This window comes from Anastrepha ludens, chromosome 4 (assembly GCF_028408465.1).
Source record: "Anastrepha ludens isolate Willacy chromosome 4, idAnaLude1.1, whole genome shotgun sequence".
Taxonomy (NCBI): domain Eukaryota; kingdom Metazoa; phylum Arthropoda; class Insecta; order Diptera; family Tephritidae; genus Anastrepha; species Anastrepha ludens.
Genome location: NC_071500.1, coordinates 121,815,198 through 121,841,943, shown reverse-complemented (window position 1 = coordinate 121,841,943; position 26,746 = coordinate 121,815,198). Strand labels below are relative to the sequence as shown.

Here is a 26,746-nt window from a genome sequence, read left to right as displayed (position 1 = left end):
AAAAGAAAAAGAGCATCCAGAGGATTAATGCTTTTGAAAATAGTTGCTTGCTGATAAGAGCTTTTAGAACCTAGCAAATAAATTAGTATTTGAGCTGTTAGCTAACACTTGGAAGGTCTAACAATAGTCAAGCGCAAAATAACAAAATAGCAAATAATAAAAAAGTACAAAGCAAATGCATATACAAAATACAAGTGTGTGTAGGTGCTTACTTCACCTGTCGTTTTTCTGAGTGTTGTGATGTGCGAGTAAATTGAGTTTTTACTCGCATTGTTCAATTCCAGCATGCATATCTACATACATGCCTATTCACATACGTACATATTCACTCCACCTTATCTTATCGCAAAAAATTGTTTCCTCCTCGCAGCCCCACGCGCAACAACACGCGTCGATTTCGTCACAGGCTCTAAACAATACATAAGCCAAAAATAACAATAACGTAAAAAATGCTCAGTTCACGCCACCATGCACGATTTGTTTTTGTTTTTTTGTTTTTTATAAACTGGTATAATTTATAACTTGTATGCCATGTTGTTGTTTATTTACTTTTTGCGCTTTTCGGGTGATTTTTATATTTGTTGAAAAAAAACAAAAATGTGGGGCGCACACTTGCAGAAGCAAAATAAAAATATGTAAGTATGTATGTGCATACATGCAAATGTGAACATATCAGTGTGCAGCAATATAAATCGCGTATAATATAAAAATGCGAATACAATTACATATTATTATGTGTATGTATGTATGCATGCATGGTGGCCATAACAGAATGGGTTTTGTCTGATTACCATTCGGTTCCCTGCGAAGCGAACGGATTTGACCCATTCGGTTGGTTGCGAGTTCGATGCTCACCATAGAAGTTAAAGGTCAAAAAGTGTTTTCTAATAACGGTGGACCCTCTGGAGAAGAGTCTCGGTCAAACAACTAGGATGAAAGCAAGTATTACTACGTTCCCAGTTGAGTCTACGCTAGAGACACAAAACGCGTTTCCAACCGGCCAATAGCTTTCACTTGAGCAGCGTTCCCTAAAAATGTATGAGGCATGTTTTGCTCTGTTACAATAACAAAAAAAGAAGATACTACAAAGCAATGAATCTATATGGGTACGACCGCTATGGAATAAAGATTTCTTTCACAAGTCTGTCTAAAAATCAAGCGGAATCACTTTTTCTGTGTTCAAAAATAGTTTGTGATATTGAAATTAAGGTCTCCCTCTATTTTCAGAAATTTTTTTTTATAATAAAAAAATGAAAAACGATACATAAAATTGTTAGGCTTTTTATTTAACTTTTGTAAAAGAAGTAAAACTGTAAAAAAAAAATTATTTTAATAATTTTAATGTGACCCCTGAAAAATTGGACCTGGACGGTATTGTGCATTTTGGAGCTGCTATTTATCTGAAACACAAAAACCAAAAAAAATTATTAATCAATATGACTGTAGCTATATCCCGCTACTAGAATTAAGCAAAATTTACAAAATGGCGCGTAAACAACATATTAAAATGTCAGGCGATTCGGTTGAATAGTGTGCTTGTTTTTTTTGACAACACCATGCCGAAAAAAGTCGTTTCGAGATAAATGAGTTTAAAGTTTGAGGTACAGGAGTGCGCGGACCGCTCTCTACCTAGCTAATGGGCTTATATATATAACAGTATATTCTTAAGGCATCGAAAAAACACAAAATCGATTTTTTGGAATTTCTAGACCACCTTAAAAACGAATGTCATGCAGAATCTTTCAAAAGAGTGCAACTTAATTTTCTGACTGATCTGATCTCAAATAGATATTTTTCCGACAGCTATTTAAAACCCCACCTAATGAACATTTTTGTGAAAAGTGAATTTCTTGTGCTCATTAAATATTAGTTTGGGGGAAAAAGAGATCCATTATTTTCTCGGTAGATGGCTGTAGTGATCAAATAGAATATCGATCAAACAATTTACAGTTTATGCTCGTTGTAAAGGAGACATTTCACACTAAAAAAATTTTTCTGCTCTTTTTTGTTTGTTGCATTCAGTTGTGAGTTACAAAGTGTTAACAATGGATGCCCACAAAATGACATTCTACAGGTTTTCTTTGATAAAGGCTGAAACACAAACCAGTTTTAATGTCACTGAAATTGTGAATGGTGTTTATGATGCTGTTACAGTAAGCTAATTACGTCCAATTTGGGCTTCGTCGATTCTGTTCAGGAGTTTTTGATGTTAAAGAAAATATCGAAAAATGTCAACACAATCACAGTAATAATCGAAGTTGAAAATTTGACGCAAAAATCAAATTTGGAAAACATCTTTTTCCCCAAACTAATATTATATTATTTTTGGGTGAAAAAATCAAGTACGCAAGGAAAACAAGGCCTAAAAAGTTGTATACTTGTACATCCACTGTTGGTTTATTACCGCCACAAGTACCGTTGAATGCTCTACCCACCCATTTGAAGTATCCAGAAAATAAGTGATAGGTTCGGAGGATCAGCGAGTAAAGATGTGCAAGCTTAGAGGGGCTAAAGTGGTTTCAGTTTTGATAATTAAACGAAGTTTTGAGTCCCTTCGTAAATGTGGACGAAACATGAGCTTTTTGCAACAAACCAGGAATGAAGAAATACTCACGATAGTGAATTTCTTTTGGTAAATCAAAGCGGAAGAAGGATAAGCGTCTCTCAGCCAACAAGGTGTGCGGTAAAAATAGGAAAGTTTATTAGAATATTTTATCGGCTATGGGAATTTTATAAATTTATATATAGGTATGTATACTTTTATATATTTTTTTAGATTTTTTTATTTGTTTATCAAACACACAACCAAAAAGTTATTTTACAGAGTGTGAATTTATGACTACTTTTCTTAATAATAACATAGTGTAAGTTCACATAAAGGTAATGTTTATGGAGTTAGCAGAGGGACTCAGTAGGATATAGAATATGAAATATAAATAATGTTCAAGTTATGAAAGAGAAGAGAAAAATTAAAAAGAAAGATGGACGTACATATTAGCAACTATTGGCAACAAAGTAATGTATCAGTTCACTTCTAAAGTGCGGTGTGCTTCTGGTAATTTTGATTTTCAGTGTTAGCAAAACCTGGCAAAAGTCCTCACGAAGTGTCATACCGTCCAATCTCCTTGCTACCTATAATGTCCAAACTACTCGAAAAAATAATTCTGCAGCGGTTAAAGCCTTTGATTGAAAACAAACGCCTTATTCCTACGCACCAGTTCGGATTTCGAGCAAAGCACTCAACAATCGAACAAGTGCATAGGATCACAAATGTGATAGAAGAAGCAATTGAAAAGATAAAAGTGTGATCTTCCATATTTCTCGATGTTGCTCAGGCCTTAGACAAAGTATGGCATGACGGACTACTAAAACTAAAATTAAAATCTTGCTTCCAAGGGAGTTTTCGGACCTAGTTACTTCGTATCTAAATAACAGATATTTCAGGATCAAGTGCGATAGCTCTTATTCAAGCCTAAAGCGAATTAAAGCCGGGGTTCCTCAAGGCAGTATCCTTGACCCTATACTTTACGTGCTTTTCACCTCTGACCTACCGGTCTCTGAGACTAGCACTATAGCTACCTTTGCTGACGATACGTGCATTTTAGCAATTGGAGACGATGAGACACAGTCCTCTCGCAAACTTCAGAAAGATGTTAACAAAATCACCGAATGGACTACAAAGTGGCGTATAAAACTTAATGAAGCCAAGTCACTTCATGTGGATTTTACAAACAAAAAAATTCAATATCATCCTGTATATATTTCTGGCACGAAAATTCCTTACTGCAATACGGCGAAGTACTTAGGGATGACGCTTGATGCCAAACTATGATGGAAAGAGCACGTTAAAATAAAACACGTGGAATTAAACCTCAAAATGCAAAAATTAAACTGGCTTACTGGAAGGAGGTCTCCTCTTTCCATACAAAATAAACTTTTAATTTATAAACAAGTATTTAAACTTGTGTGGACTTATGGTATACAGCTATGGGGCTGTGCCAAACAAACTCATATCGAAAAAATACAACGATTTCAAAACAAGTTCCTAAAGATCGCAGTAAACGCACCATGGTATGTGAGGAACACTGATTTACATCGTGACCTAAAGATGTTATTAGTATCAGAAGTTGTCAAACATTACGCTGTAGCTCATGCCGAAAGGCTCGAAAAACATACTACCCCGGAGGCTCGGCGACTTGCCAATTTAGATAACCAATGCCGGAGACTTAAACGAAAAAAAACCAAATGATCTTGTTCCAGAAATTTTGATGACTGACAAATTTATGTAAATTTCTATCAGCTGTCTTCCAGTTATATACGTATAATATTTCCTGTAAATACTGTTGAATTTAATAAAATAATATTACTTGATAGTTGTGAACTAGGTGTAATAGAATGAAATGTATTTAAATATTTATAACGTTTCAAAAAACAAAGACAGCAAGGGCGAAGAACTGACCTTATGATCCTTCCCACGACAGTATGTTCTACGTTATCGGAACGACCCGGATTTATATCCGGCCAAGGGCTATCACTTCAGCAGCATTCCGCATATACATATGTATGGGAATGTTTATGCTGATACAACAACAACAACTGACGTTCTGATACTAGGCAACTGTATTTCATACTAAGTAAGTTAAGAGATCAAGACGATTTTGCAAATTGAAATCGGTAATGACTTTGAGGAGAAGTGTTAAAGATTTTAACTTTCGCAAGTCGCGTGCTCGTGGCGTTTTATACAATACAAGTATTTAGCAATATTGTTAAACAAAAATAAATAAAAATATTGTTGTAAAAAATATTAAGCTTACTACGACATAGACTATCACAATCGGCATACAGTTCACAACCATAAAGTAACGTTGGTGTTAAGAACGTTCATACCATAGACTTCCCTATTGTACCATAGATGTGGCTATTCCAAGTCAGATTTATATTCTAGTCTTCTCTACAAATTTCAATTTATTTCAATTGTTATATACATATACCTATATATATAATTGGCGCGTACACCATTTTTGGGTGTTTCTCCGTGCTCCTACTCCTATTTGTGGAGTGCGTCTTGATGTTGTTTCGCAAATGGAACAATTGTTACATATAAATTTATTTAGAATATAATAACAGAGTTCTCAGTTGGTCGAATGCAAATACAATGTAATGCTACTGCTGTATTTTAGAATTATATACTCTAGCGAAAGCAGAACAAAAGAGGTGGCGTGAGTCCTATTTACTGTTGCAGCAATGGGGTGACAAAAATATGCAAAGTGAGCGCTCCCAAGACAGTTGCATCTACGTTTCTAGATCGCAATTGTCATAGCTCAAATTATTTTTATCGCTCGACTCTTTTGGTCATACATACATGTACCTATATGTCATTTCTGCAACTTTCGATACGTTTCACAAAAGCTTTGACAATCTATATCTATGTATATTTATCCCATTCTCAGAAAACCTAAAAAAATAAAATAAAAAAAATAATTTTTTATCTGTAGTGTGCCCAATGGCCCACACTTCGACATAAAAGATCTCTTGCGTCCTACTACATGTTGTATATATATATATACACTGCTGGTCTTAGGTTAGACGCACCATCGTTTTTTTTAAACAAAATCAATTATTTATTATCATGCTTGTTCTAATTGTCCAAAATGCTTTTCTTATCAAAGTGCGAATCTTGTTCGAAAAAAAAAATGCTGACAGCTGGCTGATTTGCGAAAAAATAACTGTAGATTCGGAGATTATAGAAATTTCTATGGTAATCACACGTGTTTTCGGTTAGTCATTGAATTAGACGCAGCTTAAAATTCTTCGTATTGCGTGGACAAGTGTAAACTTTCGTATTGAAAAAATATCAAAAATAAACAAATTAAGTATTATATTTTCGAGCTATGTACATTTAACGAAAAAAATGGGAAAACCTGCTGTTATGAGCTTATTGGAACGTCAAAAAGTAGAATTTCTTCACTCGCATGGACTGTCCAATCGGAACATTGCCAAACAAATTAATCGCAGCTCCAGAACTGTTGACAGATATTTGAAGGATCCAGAGGCATATGGAAATAACTTCAAAGGGGGGAAAAAGGCACTATCAAAATAAGCAGTACGCCAAATTGTTAAAATTGCTTCGAATTCGACTAAATCTGCTGCTAAGATCAAGGAATTGACCGGAGTAAAAGCAAGCCTATCAACTGTTCAGCGTACGATCAGAAATGCAGAACACCTGAAGCGTCTAAAAATCAAGAAAAAAGCCCCTTTGAATGCAATACGCAAAGAAAACCGGCTTCAATTTGCGAAAGAATACATGACATGAACTGTCCAATCTGACACTCGACTAAATGATTGGCGTTCAGTTGTATTTACTGATGAAAAACGTTTTAATTTAGATGGCCCTGATGGATTTCAATATTATTATCACGATTTGCGGAAAGATGAGCTATATTTAAGTCGCCACCACAGCCGAGAAGGGGGAATAATGGTGTGGGGTGCTATCACGTTTTATGGAACAATTGACTTGATTTTTATCGATCAAAAGATGAACGGCGATCGCTTCAAAACATTGTTGGAGTCCGTATTTCCAAAATTAAAAGATCTCTGTGGACCAATTCCTTGGATTTTTCAACAAGACAATGCTCCTATTCATAACTCTCGAGTAGTAAAATCTTTTATTTCGAGTGAAAACGTTAATATCATGACCTGGCCACCATATTCTCCTGATCTTAACGTAATTGAAAATGTTTGGGGCTGGCTAACACGGAACGTATACGAAGCACGAAAGCAATACGAAGATAGGGAAACATTAACTGCAGATATTAAACGTGCTTGGAGCGAGATTTCCTTGAACTACATAGATTCCTTGTATCATTCTATGAGGGACCGGATTTATGAAGTTATTGCTAACAAAGGAGGCAGTACTTATTACTGAAATTATTATTATTATTTTTTTTCAAATAAATCAAATAGTAATTTAAGTTAAAATCCAAATACTTTTCTTATAAAAATTAAAAAGCCAAAGTGCGTCTATTCTAATGACCAAGAAAAATTCGCCTTATTTTGAGTAGCTTTAAGAAAATGTTTGAAAAACACAATTTTGTTAAATATTATATATATAATCATTTGAATATTATATTTAAAGTATAATTAAATAAGAAATGTTTTTGCATATCAACTTTTTTTCTATCGCCCTTTAATTAATAAATATGAAGCAAAGTTGTATGCAACTAAACGTGCGTCTAACCTAAGACCAGCAGTGTATATATAGGTATATATATACGTACACCCGTTTTGGGTGTTTGGCCGAGCTCCTCCCCCTATTTTTGGTGCCGAGGGGCGACCGCTATTAGAAAAATGTTTTTCTTAATTGTCTAGTTAAAACAAATCCTACAAGGCACTACCACCATTAAATGTATCACACCAGGTTCTATTTAACCTAGATGTTCTCTGTTGGTTGAGAGCCAAATTCTTTCAGTAAATGCTCCCGCCTTTAGTTGAAATTTTAAAATATCTGCAACGGGAGCATTTCTAATTTCATTCGGGTCTATTTGATCTCGGTGGAAGATGTTCAGTCTTATCTTTGCCAAGGCAATACTGTTGCACAAGATATGCTCTGTGGTTTCATCCATCTGAATTTTTGAGAGATGATATTAAATAATAGTGACCTGTTAGAAAACCTACCGATGTCTACTTTAACCGTGTTTGTAAAATGTATTATAAGCCTTTTGTCTTGACGGAGTTCTTAGCCGACTTCTCAATGGGTAATTCATTGAATATTCTCCCACTATTTACTCTACACTTAGCTTCTGCCCAGCTGACACAGGCGCAGTATGGTTCTGGAGCGTGCAAATCTACTGCCGACTCCGTCCTAAATAGTTCATCAGCAATTTTGTTACCTTTCTTATATTTATATATACTTATATTATTTACTTTTATTTATAAAATCATAGGCATCTTTGATAAAATCTTCACCTAAGATTGCTAAGAAAAATTAGTGTTTCGAATGTTTTCCTATATATGTAGTACCTTAAGTATAAGTTTTATTAGGTTACTTAAAAATTAGCTAAAATTAAATTTAAAAAAATTATTTCACGAAAAAGTCTTAAGCTATGAAAAACAAAGTACTTCAAGAAATTTCTTTCCATTTATTTACTTTCCACCTCTCTAAAAATCTGTGATCGCTTACATTCTCTATAAGAATTTGCAAATAAAGAAGAAACCAAATCTTGGGCTAGTAAAACTATAATTTACTTAAACGGTTTTTTGTGTTTGTTTTTTTTTTTTTGGAAATTTCAAATTGCTCCTGAGAACACTAAACACGTTTCTGTGATCAAAAGATGCTAAGAGTGAGTGTTATTTTTTGTTACATAAATAATTGAATTCTTGTTGTTTACGTGGATAAGTGTCAGCTTTTTAAAACTGGGCTCTTTCGATGCTTCCGTGGTGCCATAGCGGAGTGAGTTGATGCGTGACAACCATTCGGTAGTGCGGAGGTTCAGATCTCCGTGCATCAAACACCAAAGCTCCTCATAAAAACCTTTCGCTTGCAAATTTTCCCGAAGCTGTGAAATTTTCGCACAAACGAATGAATCGTAGGAATTTATTGGACTCTAGCAACGTTATTGCGCTCATTGTCAGTATTTATATGTATGCTGCCAATCAGAATTGTACGCTCTATCAACCTTTTTTCGAGTACAGCGAATAATAGCATTTTTTTGTCCGACCTTATTTTCACATTTGGATCTTTCCGTTTGAGACTTCATTCTCTTCCTTCGACGACATCGGAAGCAACCAGACGCAATATCAATCATGTGAAATCTCGTTTAAGACTTGTTGTGCCACACCAAATACAGCTGTAATTAAGTTAAAACTGATCTCAGTATTTATTTAACAAATTATATCGAAATGTCGCACTTCGAACACCTTTTGAGTTTTTTGGGAAGCTGACTCGCATTCAAACTGCCACATATTCAAATGTCTGAAGCAAAAAAGAAACACAAGCGTTACAAAAAGGTACACAGCTACATATTAGATATTAATAAATTTTAATATTCCATATGCAAGTACAAACATATATATCCAGTACTTAACATCCACGAGTACAAACAAACATATTTTTTCGGAGAACACTTGCTATCGCTATTTTATTAAAAGTATATTTTTTACTAAAGTACGCCCTCACAAAATGTAAATGTGATAAGAAATAAAAGAATTAAATGAAGCGAGAGAAAATTTTTCTTTTTTCCTTATCATTTATTATTTACTTATGTATATTATATTCCATACCCACTCTGCTTTTACTCTTCTTTACATAGCTTTTGGTGGTTCCCCAGAGGATTTTTTTTTCAGCAATTGCGCATTTATCGGTAGACGAATTACACAAATATTAAGTAGGCTTTAGTTTTGGTGCATACACATGTACACACATACATTTTTGACTAAAAATTAGATATTAGGGCTTAGACTATGAATATATTGTACATATCTATGAATGCTAGTTTACTTGCGCAGAACAGCCAGCAGGGAAGAAGTGTTCAATCTAACTTGAGCTCGGATTTTTGTTGCCTTCAAATTACTTACCCCTAAACTATCCAGTATGCTTTTGTAACGTACCTGACCAGTAGTGTCCAACTAACAGGGCCATATGAATGAAAACAAATTTATTTTGAATTCAACAGAAGTATTTATCGTTTAATATTAAACTTCTATTACATGTTTTTTTTTTTCAATATTTAACGTGCATTTAGTTCTTTTTTGCTTACAGATATTATAGATAATTTGTATTTCAGAATGTTCACCGCACACATTTCGGTTGCTTTATCTCAACACTTACATGATCAGGATATATTCCAAGAACAAATGTGACGTTTCTTTATTTTTGCCACAGCTTCAGATGATTGAGCAGCTTCTTGATTTGAACCTACTAAATTTTATATCGCGGCTTGTCCTGTCTTGTTTAGTCTCCGTACATGAGGTGTAATCACTTCGGTTACAATTTCTCGTAGAAAAAGTTTTCTTTGTGAATTTTCCCCGTTGGTTCTATTTAGGATTTACATTTTTCAATAAAATTAGCAATGCGAACAACATCAACAATATTTTGTAAAACTCAATCGGCCATCTATTTGTTTTTCGCCGAACAGAATATTCATGAACCATCTGTTCGAGGGTGTATTCCCTTATTGTAATTATAGTACCAATTTACTGCAGATTTGTTTTTATTGCTCACATTTGTTTCTTTTAAATGATGCATAGTGGACCAGAAAACTACTGCAAGCTTTTTTTCGGTATATACGAAATCCATGTCATATTTTTATTGTATAAAACCAAAAACTTCACATTCGATGTAACGATTTCTCTTGGGTTCAAAATTTGGTGGCATAAAAGCTTTATTTTTCCTCAATGTTCTATAACTGTGAGTCCATTTTGTGTCAAAGATTTTGCAACTTCAAGACTAATAAAATAATTATCAAAAGTAGTATTTCTGTTACTTCAGAAGTAAGGTTCACATAACCAGTTGAATATTTTATATGCTAAATTTTCAGCTCTGTTTTGTCATTGTTTTCCAAGATATGGTATACCATATAGATGGTAGCTAGTTTAACTGTCGCTGATCCACCAAATTGTTATACCATATTTATCAGGTTTGTTGGGTAGATATTGTTTGAAAAGGTATAAGGTCGGCATCAATAGTGAGATTTTCTCCAGATAAATACATTTAAATACGCCAATAACTGTCATAACAGCTGCGGAAGCGTATTTTGCAGCCCTTCCAGATTTTCACTTCAGGGATGGAGTTCTTAAATTGGAGTCTCGTTGGAACAAGTGTATTGATGTTCAGGGAGACAATACTGAATAATAAAGTGTTTTTCAAACCATAAAATTGTATTTTTCTTATGGAACCACAAAACTTAATGAACAGCCTAGTACATATTCCTCCGCAACTCCGGAATTTGAATTTTAGTATAAAAAACTTTAAAAGCATTTTTCTCGAAAATACATCTTCAAGTCGGTCGGACACCAAACTCGTACAAGTCATAACCGATTTACTTGATACTACATTTTAACTCTATATGCACAAATACATTTTGTATGGAAGTTGAATGGATTTTACATTCACTGTAAATTAAAAGTTGTAGATGCAGTTGAACGGCCGCGGCCTCTTCAAATAAGATTTATTTGAAGAAAAGCTGTGCAGCCGCCGTTATCTCTTTAATTCAAAGAAGTTTCTTATACACCGGCATGAACAATAAGGACGCTTTTTGACTTATTTAATGGTGCCGAAGAAATAAAAAAGCTTATTTTTTCCGCTTTTATTCACAGTAGCCTAACCTCTCAAACTCGCTCACAATTCACAATTTATATTTCTTACGAATATCGGATACACCTTAACTTGGCCAAATAATTGTCTTCATTAACCATCTGTCCTTTGCAAGTATCAAAGTATGTCTTATTTCTGATAGAATTTTGGACTGACACTGTAAAATATTTTGTTTGGATCTCATACATATTTACTCATTATCACAGCCTCCTTTGATATATGTATATAAGATCTTCTAGCTCCTAATTGGAGCATAGGGAGTCTGACGATTCGTTAGAGATCTAGGAGATATGCAATCACTTGAAATGATATTTGAAAAAGGCGAGCCAAGAAGCAAGGGTAACTCCTAAAACACAGCGTCTAAAACGCCCATTGTATTCAAAGGTCTAGAAAGTAAAAGAGTAGATAGTCAAGGAGGAAAGGAAAGAAGTAACAGTTGGGCAGATAAGTACGAGTACGAGCTTATTCCGTCTTGCAACAGAATTAAGCTTCTTTTTACATTCTTAAACAATTTTTAAGGGCCTTCAGTGCAGCCTGACTGTCACTAAATAACCTGTTTCTCGCTCCACCTCCTCTCAATTATCCATTCTAACGGGTGATTTTTTAGCTGTTATCTTTTTTATCAGCTGACGCACGTTTCGTGTTTTGTTTCACTGTCAAACATCTTCAATTTGGTCTACAATTTAACCATGAATCGTCTTACAAACGAACAACGCTTGCAAATCATTGAATTTTATTATAAAAATACGTTTTTTGTTAAGAAAGTTTATCGTGCGCTTCTTCCATTTTATGGTCAGTTTAATCGGCCCACTGAAGCGGCTATTCAAGCTATTGTGACTAAATTTAGAACCAAATTTACATTATTGGACATCAAACCACCAACACGCTTACGTAGAGTGCGAACTGAAGAAAATATCGCTGCTGTATCGTCCAGTGTTAATGATGACCATCAATTATCGATTCGTCGCCGTTCGCAGCAATTGGGCCTCTGTTGCTCAACAACGTGGAAAATTTTGCGAAAGGATTTAGGTGTGAAGCCTTTTAAAATACAGCTGGAGCAAGAATTGAAGCTGAACGACCTACCGCAACGCAGAATTTTTCGTGAATGGGCTCTTGGAAAGTTGGCCGAAGATCCACTTTTTATCGATCAATGGGTAGGTAAATAAGCAGAATTGTCGATTTTGTAGTGAAGATCAGCCAGAAGAATTGCAAGAGCTACCAATGTATCCAGAAAAGGTCACTGTTTGGTGCGGTTTATGGGCTGGAGGTATCATTGGACCGTACTTTTTCAAAGATGCTGCGAATCGTAACGTAACTGTGAATGGTAAGCGCTACTGTGAAATGATATCCAACTTTTTCCTGCCCAAAATGCAAGAGCTCGACTTGCATGACATGTGGTTTCAGCAAGACGGTGCCACATGCCACACAGCACGCGTAACAATGGACTTGTTGAGAGGCGAGTTCGGTGAACATTTTGTTTCACGTTCGGGACCTGTCAATTGGCCACGCAGATCGTGCGATATAACGCCTTTCGATTATTTTTTGTGGGGCTATGTTAAAGCTCATGTCTATTCAGACAAGCCTGCTTCAATTAACGCATTAGAAGACAACATTAAAGCATTTATATGTGAGATAGCGGCCGAAACATTGGAAAGAGCATGCCAAAATTGAACTAAGCGGATGGGCCATTTGAAGCGCAGTCGCCGTCAACATTTGCATAAAATAATCTTCAAACATTCAATTATACGGACTGTACTATCGATTTAAATGAAAATTGCATGCATTTTTCTGAATTTTACGTGTGTTTTTTTTGAAAAACTTTCCTATAGCTCTTAAAAAATCACCCTTTACTACTTCTAATTGGAAAACAGTTGTCATTCCTCCCATAGCGTAATTGTACTTATTACCATCGTTTAAATACCATCTGTTTTCAAAACTTATTTCATTCTTGGACCCATCGGTAAAGAAAATATGCGTTAAATTTCTTTGAATTCACTTAGGTGCCAAACACAGCGGATACTGCTCAGATATCATCTTAGTGATTTCTATGTGCCCAGAGATTCCGTAGACTACACATTGCTTTTATTGCTTCCTGCTGTATCTTAAGATCCGAGGGGAGCAAATTAAGCAAGTATTTAGGACATCGCCGGAGGTTGTACTCATCGCACCCGTAGATCAAAAATATTAGAATTGTTCCGAAAAATATATTGGCGGTCTTAGAGGGCGAATTTTTAAATAAAGAATGATTAAGAAATTAGTTAATAAAACTCGAAGATCCTCTTTCTCTCTTAACCCATAAGCGATACCAAAATCTTCGCTATTGTTCCCCCTTTGCTATGCCACCTCCAACACTATTGTTCTCATAATTATGAGGGGATTTAGCACTGTGACCTGAAAGATCTATTATTCCCACTTTAGGGATTTGGAATATTTTCCTGCTTCTTGTATTCGTCCTATTTTATATTGTAGAGTTTTGGTAAAATATGTTTACGCTGATGTTTGCGACGCTTTTGCATTAGTGCTTAGTATGCTGCCAACACATGTTTGGCGATTTCATCTTCCTCCCTAAAGAACCTGCAAGCTCCGTTGGAGTATTTTCCTACGTTACTAAGCCGATAATTCAATCTACAATGCCCTGTTACAATTTCTACAATAATTTTAAAATTATTCTTATTTAATTTCGTACAATCACCTATATCGATTTCAGTAGCAATATTTATACGAATATTAGTCCAACCATTCATATAACCAATAATTCGATGTATGGAATTTGGTAACAGTGGATGCATCATTTTAGTTTTCTAATTATGAAATGTCTCGTAATATCTCAGTATTCAGTACTCAGTTTTCTCTACCGTGCATGCATATATCCTACACATATGAAACTATACGAGTATACAAATATTAATACAACTATTTCTATTACCTATTCCAGCATGGCCTGCATTCAAGATGGATTGGAACAAATGAAATTAGGTGCGGGAAATCTCTCATTCACAACAGACATCGACTTTCAACGACCGCAAGCGAATAACAACATCACAGACAGCAGTTCGGACAATACCTGCCAACATCGATGGACCCCCACGCATGGCTATCGCGACAAGGGAATCGGTGTGATGACAAGCCTGCTGGGTTGTATGAAACCGATACTCTCCTTTATGACCAAGACTGGCGTTATCGAGATCAAAGATCCAAAAGATTACGCATGGGAGATACCATTTGAATGCATCACAGGCTTGGAGTGGCTGGGTAGTGGGGCACAAGGTGCCGTTTTCAGTGGCAAATTGAATAACGAAATTGTGGCAGTGAAGAAAGTGAAAGAACTGAAGGAAACAGATATTAAGCATTTAAGAAAGTTGGATCACCAAAATATAATTAAGTTCAAGTGAGTGTTCAGAGTATAGTTTTTAAATGTTTCGCTTTTTCTACTCGCGCGCACTTGCCACTTGGCCAAACTTAATTCTAAATACTAAAATGTGCACGGGTATTAAAAGTTCGTTATGAACCGAATTTAGCACTTCTTTACTTTTTACTTCCTTACATTTATAAATATTTGCAGGGGTGTTTGCACACAACCGCCTGTTTATTGCATAATCATGGAGTTTTGCCCCTATGGTCCATTGCAAAATATTCTGAAGGAGGAGAAAGTGATGCTGCCATCTCGCCTAGTGTCATGGTCGAAGCAAATCGCACACGGCATGCAATATTTACACTCGCATAAAATCATACATCGTGACTTGAAAAGTCCCAAGTGAGTAGAAGGGTTTGAAAAAAATGGAATACCTATATTTTTGTTGTTTAAATTACGTTTTTCTCGTTAGTATTCTGATCGGCCAACACGAGATAGTGAAGATCAGTGACTTTGGTACAAGCAAAGAATGGAATGAGATTAGCACGAAAATGAGCTTCGCCGGCACAGTGGCTTGGATGGCGCCTGAGGTGATACGAAACGAGCCTTGCTCGGAGAAGGTCGACATTTGGTCATACGGAATAGTGCTCTGGGAGATGCTAACATGCGAGATACCCTACAAAGACGTTGACTCGTCAGCCATCATTTGGGGTGTGGGCAATAACTCATTGAAACTACCGATACCGTCCAGTTGCCCAGAGGGTTTCAAGTTATTGGTGAATTTATGTTGGCATACCAAACCCCGCAACCGTCCCTCATTTGGGCAAATATTATCGCATTTGGAAATCGCTGGTCCGGAGCTATTGCGTAAAAGCGACAAGGTATACTTCGAAGCGCAACAGTCTTGGAAGGAGGAAGTGCGGTCGCATCTTAAGGAAATTACACAAAATGGCACTAGTATACATAAATACGAACAGGATTTGATTAGACGGCGCACGGCCGAGTGGCAGCATGCGCAAGATATACGACTGGTCTATGAAGATAAGCTGGAGAAGACAAATCGACTGTATTTAGAATTAAGTGAATGCATGACACAACTACAGGAAAAAGAAAAAGAAATTGCAATGTAGGTTTCACAAATAGGTTTTTAAAAGAAATGTAATTGAAAATTTAAAAATATTTAATTTCATATTTTAAGGCGTGAAAAACAACTGCCAGGTTACAAACCAACAAGACGCTTGGGCAGCACACTGCGAAAAATACAGAATTATCGTAGACGACTTAATCCACCCATGACAACACCAGGAAATGCTCAACAACAACAACAGTCATCGACGCCTGATCCTGAGACAACGCCAGAGGTAAATTACGCAGCTGGTCGTATTTGTATCGGCATTTCAAAATGCTGGTTCACAAAACATCGACCCTCGTAGGGACATTCTAGATGAAATTTGTGTTAGGTTAGGTCATATTGTTCGGCCGAAGAACATACGTAGGCTACTGGCTCTTTGTGATCCTCCACGTGTTTCGTACTCAGGAATAATTTTAATGGATTCAATATCCGTAAGTTCCTTAAAGAAGTTGGAGCACTTCGCTTGACAGATGAGGTATTGTAGGGTATGCTCCTCCTCCAGATCCCGTCTACTTCTAGAGAAGGACTCACTCTCAGACAGCGTGTAAGGCAAGTGTTCTGTCTATTAAGCAGTTTACACATTTTAAGAATAATGTTTTTATGAGGATACCTGGTGTAACTGCCATGTAGTTTCCCTTTATGTCGCTATTGATTGAAAGCAGACAATATGCGATCGAAAAGCTTCAGTAATTTCTGTCATTGATCTGCTGTGTTTTACGGCCGCTGCCACACACTGAACGGCTTTTGAAATAGCCATAAGCTCAGTTGAGATACGAGGTGTGTTGAAAAACGAAATTAAGTCCGAATGTTGACTGTGTCACACGGAGATGCTACTTTGGACCAAAGCAACGTTAATCTGTGCTACAAAATGTTCTCAGAAGGCCGAGAAGATGCGAACGACGAAAGGCATGCCGGACGCCCGAGCACTTCAACAAGAGACAAACAAATTGATGAAGTGAAGAAAATGGTATTGGCCAATCGTCGAATCACCGTTAGAGAAGTTGCTGAGGACGTAGACATATCGATTGGCTCGTTCCATTAAATTTTTTTCAATGATTTGGGCATGAGACGGGACGCTGCAAAATTCGTAACAAAACTGCTCAATTTCGACCAAGAGCAGCATCGCATGAACATTGAGATGTTGGACTCTGTCCGCGACGACCCAAATTTGCTCCTGAGGGTAATAACTGGTGAAGAATCATGGGTTTATGGTTTTGACGTGGAAACCAAAGCTCAATCATCTCAGTGGAAGCTGCCGCACGAACCAAGGCCGAAAAATCCCGCGCCAAGTTCGGTCGAATGTAAAAGTTTTGCTTACCGTTTTCTTCGATTGCAGGGGCGTTGTGCATCATGAGTTCTTGCCACAGGGTAAAACGGTTAATAAGGAATATTACCTGCAAGTTATGCGCAATTTACGCAAAGCGATCCGCTAGAAACGCCCGGATTTGTGGAAGAACAAAAATTGGCTCTTGCATCACGATAACGCCCCTGCTCACACATCGTTGCCTGTGCGCGACTTTTTGGCCAAAAACAACACACTAATGATGCCACAGTCACCGTATTCCCCAGATCTGGCCCTCTGTGAATTTTTCTTGTTCCCGAAACTGAAGAGGCCTATGAAAGGAGGACGCTAGGCTTCGATTGACAAGATAAAGACGGCATCGAAGGAGGAGCTGAACAAGATACAAAAATGATTTTTTGAAATGCTTCGAAGTTTGGAAAAAACGGTGGCACAAGTGCATAATATGTCACGGGGATTACTTTAAAGGGGACAAAATAGATATTAATGAATAAATAAATAATTTTTGGGAAAACACAAAATTCGCGATACTTTTTGAACACACCTCGTATGTTACGGTATTCCGACTAAATGATGATGTACCGAATACACCGCCCGCTAACCTGTACAACAATCCAATCCGTAATATTATAATTTTTTTTTTTTTGTCCGCTGTAGCCAAATGGGTTGGCAGTGCCCAGGTTCGAATCTTCGTGCATGAAAAATCAAAATGATAGAAAGCGGTCGCCCCTCAGCAGGCAATGGTCTCCGAGTGTATTTGTGCCATGAAAAAGCTCCGCATAAAAATATCTGCCGTTCGGAGTCGGCTTAAAACTGTAGTAAAAGGAGGAGCTCGGCCAAGCACCCAATAATTATAAAATGGATATCAACAAAATAGAGTCGGGCTGTCTGTAGTGAAGTGTGTAATTTGGGAAATTATCATTGTCCAACAAAATCTTGAGTTGAGTTGAATTGCCCTCTTTAGCTCATAAAATCTATGGAGACTATTGAAATATATTATTTAATATTTTTACGATATTGTCTTCTTTAAAGGAAGTATGATCCCTCAAATTCTATTTTATATTGTGCTCAAATTTCTTATGAATCCATGTTGCGTTTTACAAGTGCCGCCTACTAAATGCAAATTTCCATTAACTCGAGTGTATTATTGGCTACAAAACTACCATTTGCCTTTGGGGTTTCGATCTTGTCGTCCAAATCTCGCCGTATTTTAAGAGTGTAACAGATCCAGAGCAACAGAAGTGCAAAATGTCCGATTGTAAAAGCTAATTTGGGCAACCTTTCTTTGTATGTCACTGCAACCGAACAACTACAATGAGTAATTGACGAAACTTTCAAAAACTCAAAGAAAAATTTTCCATTTGCATCAAGTTGATTTGATTAATAGGAGCGAGCGTATAATCTCGTATCCTTCAGCAAGCTCGATAACCAGGTTCTATTTGAGCTCTGTTAAAGCCAATAAGGTTGTCATCTTTACATTGCCATGAAAGTCTTCTCAAAGTGCATCTAGGAAATATGCAGTTTTGACAAGATCGGGTCAAATGAAGAGTGGTATTGGATACATGAGTTGGTTGAAATGAAGAAGCTCATGTCGGGTGAGATCTCTCCTTTTGCAGCACATACACCTGTGTTCACAATAATAGCAGCGCATGCGAGTTGTAAAGTTTTTACCTATTTTTTTCTTACCTTTTCACAAAAATATAGTTTATTCTACAACAAAAAGAATATAACTCAAAATTAAAACAAAAATCAGTAAATTTTCATCAAAATTTACAATCTTTTAGCCAGATTATTTAGAACGATTCTAGGTATGGAGTTTTATAGGCCATTCAATTATAGTAAGACTGCTGCAAAATCTAGAATAAAACTGTGCCCATCCCTATGATAGCTCATTCTAACTAATATATATAAATATCAACTTGATTTGGATTTTACCAAATTAAGAGTACTTTTTGTAGGATCTTCGATCGGTAAATCCTGTCACAATAAATGCCTAATAATCCCTTTTACTGCAGCTTTAGAATATAAACTCAATTTTTTTCGTACATTATTTTTGATATATTTTTAACTATGTGCATATTTTCCCAATCATAGAGTCCTCTTAAAGCCATGCTGTATGCGCAGGTAATTAGCTTAAATCAGACCAAGTCATACTGCGTTTCCACGCAGAAGGCGAAGAAGAGCAGACACCGAAGAGTTGGTTCGGGTAGTTTTGCAGCTGCACCCAAATATAGTCCAAGTCGGGACCGACGCTACCAGAGCGAGCCCGACAATCGTAAGAACGTAAAGCTAGTGGACACCGAAACTCAGACAGATGCCATGGATATTAGTGAGACGGACATTAGTCCAAGCGCGTGCTTTGCAATGCGCGATATCTCAATGACTCTTGCGCCCGACACCGAGCTGCCCTCCTACGAGGTTTTGTATGCAATGGATCGCATTAATCAGCGCCAGCCAGCGGAGCCACAAACTGCTATGCAACGTGCACAACAACCATCACAGCACCTAAAGGAGCAACAACCACAGACCGATGTGCCAGTAGAAGCGGCGACGACTCCTACTAGTCTAAATGGTAACTCCATGACACCTTCAGATGTGACTTTCCAAGATGCATGCTCTAGTCCTGACCAATTGCTCGACGATGTGATCAACAGCAATGAACGGCTGGACATACCCGATTACTGCAGTTCCAATGAACACCTCGATCGACTTGGTGAAAAGGTGATCAAGTTTATCAATGAGAATCGACTGAGTATACAAACCACAACAACGCTAAGTAATCATGGTGAGGTAGCGACAACCCGTTTACAAGCTGACAATGGCAATGAGAATGTGAGCGAAAGCATTGGCACGACAACGCAAGATTTGAATCGGCAGAGCTCGACGGAACGTATGACACCGAGAACGAGTAGTGTGCGACGAAAACCTCAACACAGTTTAGAGAAGTCGGTGCCTGCCGAAGCGCAAGCGCAGGCGCCCAGCAATGCAAATGGCGAGTCTAATGAAGATCTCTTCGATGACAGTTGGTCGGATGAGGAGGGCGAGGATACAGATTACAATTACGGCCTACGACGGAGAAGGTAAGTGAAATTAAAATTCATAATAGCTCAAACAGGGTCTTAGAATACCCGACAAATTTAGATGTATTCAAAACTATTTTAAAGCAGTCGTAAAATCAGCGCGATTTCTGAAAAGAATTACTAATGAAATAGTCTCCTTTCTCCATTATTCGCAGCATTGGACGCCTTCCTATAGGCCGTGGCATGCGTGCGCGACGTTGCTATAAAATACCTATCATTCCCAAAATTCCCATCCACAAACGAAACGTGACTGTCGTTTCGGATGAGGAAAATACCTCCGAGTATAGCCACTCACCATCCAGCCAGCATTCAACGCTCGAAAGTAATCCTGATGAAGTACTCAAACAAATGAAAGCCACACAGAAGTGCGTCGCCACAACCGCTACAACGGACACCGAGGAAGAGGTCTCGTCTAGCAGCAGCAGTGACGATGGCGATGACGTGAAAACGCAGCATGAACGCCGCCCAACAACAACAGCAGCAACACAACGACAAAGACGTGAACAACGACAACATCAACAAAAATATGCAAATGCACCAACAACAAGAGCAATAAGTGTGACACTTACAGCGCCAAGCAATGCGCTGCCCATTTTGCGCAAACGCAGTGATGTAATTTCCATACCCACGTATGAGGCGGACGGTGCTGTGGATATGGTGTAAGCTAATGTACCATGAAGTCACGTACAAGGCAGGCTCAGGGACTATGCCTTCAACATACTCGTACCATGATGCATAGGTATTTGCATGAGGCTATAGTTCCAACTACTTAAAAACAAAATATATATACATAGTTCGTAAAAGAATAAGAAAAAAATTATAAACGCAAACAAATTTGCTTTAGTTCAAGTATCTCAAAAAATTTAATGCCCTGTATTTAATATTAAATCTACCAATTTATAACTTAAGTAATCGATACGATAAGTGTACAACAAGTCAGGCATCTTGTCATAGTAATTAGTCATACATGAATGCATACATACATACACACAGGATTACATTAAATTAGTACTCATTACTTCATATTTATGTAAATGTTAAAAATGAAACAAATTGTACACGTCTCATACACACGTACTTACAAAGGGTTACATTATTTAAATGTTGTATGACTTGCAGTAAGATTCCGAAATATATTAATTTTTTTAAGAGAGTTGGTTGCCAATTTTTGCATGGCTTCTATGTACGACAAAGTTAGAGTGGGACGTATGAATGTTCCCATATAACGGAAAAATTGTGATTTAATCTAAACTGACCATTGGCGTTAAGGATGTGACTGTCCAAGAAACACAATTAACTTAAGCAATTTTTGTTTAGGGTTGCAATTAGGCTGTAGTTACTTCTAATAATTGTTTTAAGGGTGTTTTAAAACCCAACAAACATATTAATATACATAGCACAGAAAGTCTTAAAAAAATAATTAATAATTCTAAGAATAACTAATTGGGTTATGTTTTTAAGAATCCTTTTAATTCTTTGTTTTTTCCATGACCAGCAATCAATCATAATTGGCAGTAATCAAAATATAATTACGATTTCTTACTATTAAAAGAAAAAATTAAAAAAAAAAAATTATGCGATATTTGAAAATTGTTTACCCTTTTTTAATCTAATTGAAAAGAAAACATATTAAATTGTTCACATCAAAGGTTTTACAACGAAGGCAGAAAATCAAAAAGGATTAAAATTTTATGCGTCCGATTCTTACTAATGGTTCTGAAATCTGGACACTGAAAGTTAATGATGTTAACCAACTATTACGATTTAAAAGAAGCATTATGAGAAATACTTGCGGTCCCATTCGGTTTGAAGACGGGACGTAACGATCCGTTACAACGACGAAATTGAAAACCTTATTGGTGGTGCGAAAGTAATACCTTTAAGGCGCAGCGGATTACATTATAAGATAGTCAAATTCAAAGTATTTACTTTACTTTAGAAAGAAGCCGCCCAAGAAAGAGATGGCTTGATGACGTCGCAGGAGACTTCGTCGTGAACGTTCGTAATTGGAAAAATGTAGCAGTGAAGAGCGAGAAAGTGAACTAGAGGAAGATTGTTGATGAAGCTTTGGTCCACCACAGACTGTGAAGCCAAGAAGAAGAAGAAAAGAAAACGTATGTTAATGTTAAAATAGAGCACACATGTATGTTTCTTTTCGAGCGAATTAAAAATAAAAACAGTAATCAAAAATAGCAGATATAAGTTTAATACGTTTTTAGTAGTTTCAGATTATTTGTTTTGATGGCAAATAGTCTTAATTATTTTTGATTACTTTGAATTACAATCGATTTCTAATCTCTCATCAATAAAAGTTACAAACCATAATATAAATTCAACATATTGTGAGCTGTAGTCTTAAGAAAGAAAAGTTTTATCTTTATTATATTTTATAGATAAATCTGCGTGCGAAGTTCATAGAGCGATGTGTTGAAGAAGACGCCGAAATGTCAATTCGTCGGCGTTCTCAACTTGTTGGCCTTTATACTTTGTCTACGTGGAAAATTTACCATAAAGATCTTGGCTTAAGTGCCTGTAAAATACAGCTCGTGCAAGCATTGAAACCAACTGACCATAGTTTGCGATGCCTTTTTACTGATTGGTCTAATTTTTATTTATGATTCATATTTATTGGACTCCATTTTGTTTCAAAAAATTAATCAGCTAAACATTGACGACATTTGGTTCGAACAAGACGGCGCAACTTGTCATACAACGCGCTTAACAATCGATTTATTTCAATATTCGAGCCACCATTGATGCCGTACCGCCAGATTTCTTGGAAAAAGTAGTCAAAAATTTAACTGATCAAATGGACCATGTAACTCTAAAACTAAAAACTAAGTGCTATGAAATTATATACCACGTTATAATGGAAAAAAATGTATTCCAAAAATAGTTCTGCTTTGTACTATCATTTTAAGTTCTCAAGCGCATAAAAAACACCCACTATTCATTTTTTTACTACTGTTTAACTACATTATTTTTTATTAATTAATTTTTCAATGTCCTCTTTCAACGTTTATCGTAAAACAGTGGAGTAATCAAACGTCAGGAATATTCGTGCGGGTGACTATTTGCTTAGAATTGAATGTGAAAAGCCTAATGAAAATAACAAAACTAGGTTACTAACAGCCCTATTCTTATGAGGTCACAAAATTCCACGCGTGCATAATTGAAATTTCGATCGCAACTCAATGTCGTCATTTCTTATAAAAACTAATAGCACATCAGTTCAGAAAAGCAAAATCTTTGCACCTCATAAGCGTATCGTAAATAAAAATAGCTGTTAAAAACAAACAAATAAAAAGTATAATACTAAACTTTTTTTTATATTCTCAATCATAGTAAAATCTTATATGCGTGCGGGGCTGGAGGTGAAATTTCAAACTAACAAACTAAATCAGCAAATAGAACAACTCGACACACACAAATCTTCTATTCCTTTCAATGTTCCTTTTTCGCACATTTACCTATATTTTGTGCACATAAATCATATCAAAAGAAAAAGCCTAAGCCGCCGTTTCATAGCAAAAGCTTACTGTGAGAAAGTGTGTATGCCTTTTCTTTGAGAAAGTTTTCCAAGAATGAAATCACAGAACCTGATCATAAGAACAAACCTGGGAACCTTTATAGTGTAATTACTCCAGACGTATAAGTTGCTTAAAAGACTTAAAAGCAACCTGCAAACATGTATAAATGACTACTGCAGCCTTAAGAAACTTAGAGCTCTGTTAACCAGAAATTAGACATAAATTTACATAATTTAGGCCAACCCAACATACCAGCAAGATGCCTCCGATTCGCTACTCCTCTGCTCGCTATCTATCGATCAAGATTCGATTCGAACAGGGCTATACCTTTTACAACTGGTATGGTACAACTCACTATTTTCACAGGCAAATGCAATTTTTGGCAGCTCTTTTCCAGCGCTACCACGATCAGTTGCTAACGCTTGGCGAATCGAAGAGGTCTATAGTTCTTCTATTTGACTGAAAACCAACACAGAATTCGAAACTTTCTCTCACGGAAGAAGAGTGAAACAATCGTCAAGTATTGTTTTACAGCCAACTTTAAGTTTGACAATGCGAATAAGAGGCACAAAGCGTGTCGCCAGTACGGGAGATAAAGTCCCCTCCTCTGCTGCGTCCGTCCTTCTCCCACCAACAAAATGTTTCACTTCCAAATGTTTTCCTGTGTAAATCGGCACTAAGTAAAATCTAATTATTGGCTAACAGAGCGCTTGAAGAGCTGTTGATTTAGGATTCTTAAGCTGCGTAAATTACCGTTAGGCGAAACTTGCTATCATATGATTAATTTCTTATTAATTCAATAAGTCTTCAAAAGTTTGCATGAGGTATTAATTTTCGTATAAAATTATTTGACGTGTCACCTTTAAAAATTCCATATGGAGTATCCTGTAAAATTATTAGGTCCAGGCTACCTATGTAAATATATAGCGCTCATAGTTTACCATTTTCTTTATCTTTTAAACGTATTGCTTAGCTGACGGAGAGCACGTGACCAGATTTAGGGTTAGAATCAAGTTATAGGAGGTAGGCATAACTTTTTGTTAGGCGTATTTATCGAGCTCAATGAAACTAATAACATAAAGACTGGCCCGCTTTGTTTAAGGTTACATACGTCCAGCAACGCCAAAAATGAGCCAAAAGAAAAACTTTTTAAAAGGGATAACAATATAAATAAATAAAAAAAAAATTTTTAATTTTTCTTTACAAAAATTAGTATATAAAGATTCACGTAACCCAAAGTGCAATGAAAAGAAGTTGCTCCACGGTTATGTGTAGATAAATAGTTATAGTCTGTCGAGACGGATCTTTGAATTTCGAAATATTTTGCAATTTACGGCATTTAAAAAACAAGTTGAGAAAACACTTCCGTATATTAAAAAAAAAAATCTCATCAAAAAATATTAAAAACTGTATGAGTTATCAAGCAGACCGTGCCGGAAAACTTTCAAGTGCATTTCCCTCGAGGCAGTCGGGCAGTTACATTTTCTACCATAACTTTGTGTCTATGGGGAATTTTTACAATCGACTTCCACAGAATTGCGCCTAAAACTATAAAGAATACGTACGTAACCCCTTAACTCGGCCAAAATTGCGTAAGCGTTATCCCGCCAATCAAGAAGTAGAAGAAGAATGAAACTGAGAGGAAAAATGTGTGAAAAAATTACGTGCTCTTATTTGTTTGGCATTAGGCCTGTGTACGTAAGCAGATTTGACAGCTTTCGTCCTTTCCCAGCACTTTAAATTCTTTCGTAATTTAAGTTAAGTTTACGGTTAGAGTAATTACGCTATTAGGTTTTATATGCTAGAGTTATGGTCTTATGTAAATTGGGTATGCAGAGTGAATCAGTCTTATCAGGTGCTCACTTTCAAAATCCTTTAACAAATGTATTAAATGTCTATAAAGTTAACGTTGGAAATAACTCATACATTTGCCATAGTCTGCCACTATTCAATAAACTGTTTCTTTAACGCTCGCAGTGGAGATAACTCACAGGGCATACTAGATGTATGTCACTCACAACAACACTGGGCCACATTAGCCGCCAACTTAGTGTTTATACGTTTTTACCAGGGGAATTGTGCAACCACTCTCGTAAAACATATTTTTATTTAATACGTACCTATCGGGAATTTCGCCATTTATCAGTCGCATGCATAACATTAATTGATGTACTTTTCGTACTTAATTAAAACTTGTTTCCTGTGAAAGGAATTTCCTTCACAATGCTTGCTGAATGCAAAGAAATGTTTTGTTGAGATGGTATTAGTTAAGAAAATATTCCCAAATTGTGCATGTATTTTAGTTTTTAAGAATAAGGTTCTTTAGGTTATACACTTGATTTAAGATACAAATATATACATACATATATTTATTATGTGTTGTAATGCGAATATACGCGATGTCCAATCAGTTAAATTGTATTTAAGAAAAAATTGTGTACTTAGTTTCGATATGGAAGCGATGAGATTGCTTCTCTGTGCCTGCTATTCCACGAATACAAACAAACATACATACATACTTGTGTATGCCTTTAATTATTATATTTTAGTCGATATGCATATGTGGCTTTATGTATTCATATGTCGCACACGTATTTCAAAAACATACATACACACATTTGTGGCTATTATTATGTAATAGAATATTGCCTAATTAAGTAATATAATAAATAGAAACATATGGATATTCAATTTAATTTTAATTTAGTTTTATTTACATATTCGTACTGCATACAGTTGGTCTCACATTAAATGGGACGCATCCTTTGCAGGCATACATTTTGGATTGTAATTAATTGTTTCATTGATTTATATTTTTTCGTTAGATTTTTTTGTTTCTTTTTTGTTAAAACAACAGCCAAAATATATTTGAGCATTAATTACTAAACTATTACTGGTGTGCACACACATAATAGGGCACCAGCACCAGAAATTGGTAAAAAATATTTTAAATGTGTCATTAGGTCTGTTCATGTTCGCTCTCAAAGGGAAAAATATCATGAAAAATTATCAGAGAAAAGTACATGAACGCAAAACCAATA

General features: G+C 36.2%; 1 protein-coding gene across 2 annotated transcripts in view; it reads left to right on the top strand.

Moving 5' to 3' along the window:
• LOC128860927 (mitogen-activated protein kinase kinase kinase 13) overlaps positions 1-26,401 on the top strand; it is a 55,064-nt gene extending 28,663 nt beyond the window's left edge. For both annotated transcript variants that reach the window (XM_054098723.1, XM_054098724.1), the window contains 6 exons: positions 14,247-14,699; positions 14,874-15,065; positions 15,136-15,789; positions 15,862-16,024; positions 19,190-20,175; positions 20,331-26,401. In XM_054098723.1, coding sequence (XP_053954698.1) covers positions 14,247-14,699; positions 14,874-15,065; positions 15,136-15,789; positions 15,862-16,024; positions 19,190-20,175; positions 20,331-20,838 — 2,956 coding nt within the window. In that variant the 3' untranslated portion in view covers positions 20,839-26,401. The remainder of the gene's footprint in view (positions 1-14,246; positions 14,700-14,873; positions 15,066-15,135; positions 15,790-15,861; positions 16,025-19,189; positions 20,176-20,330) is intronic.
• The last annotated feature ends 345 nt before the right edge of the window (positions 26,402-26,746 follow it).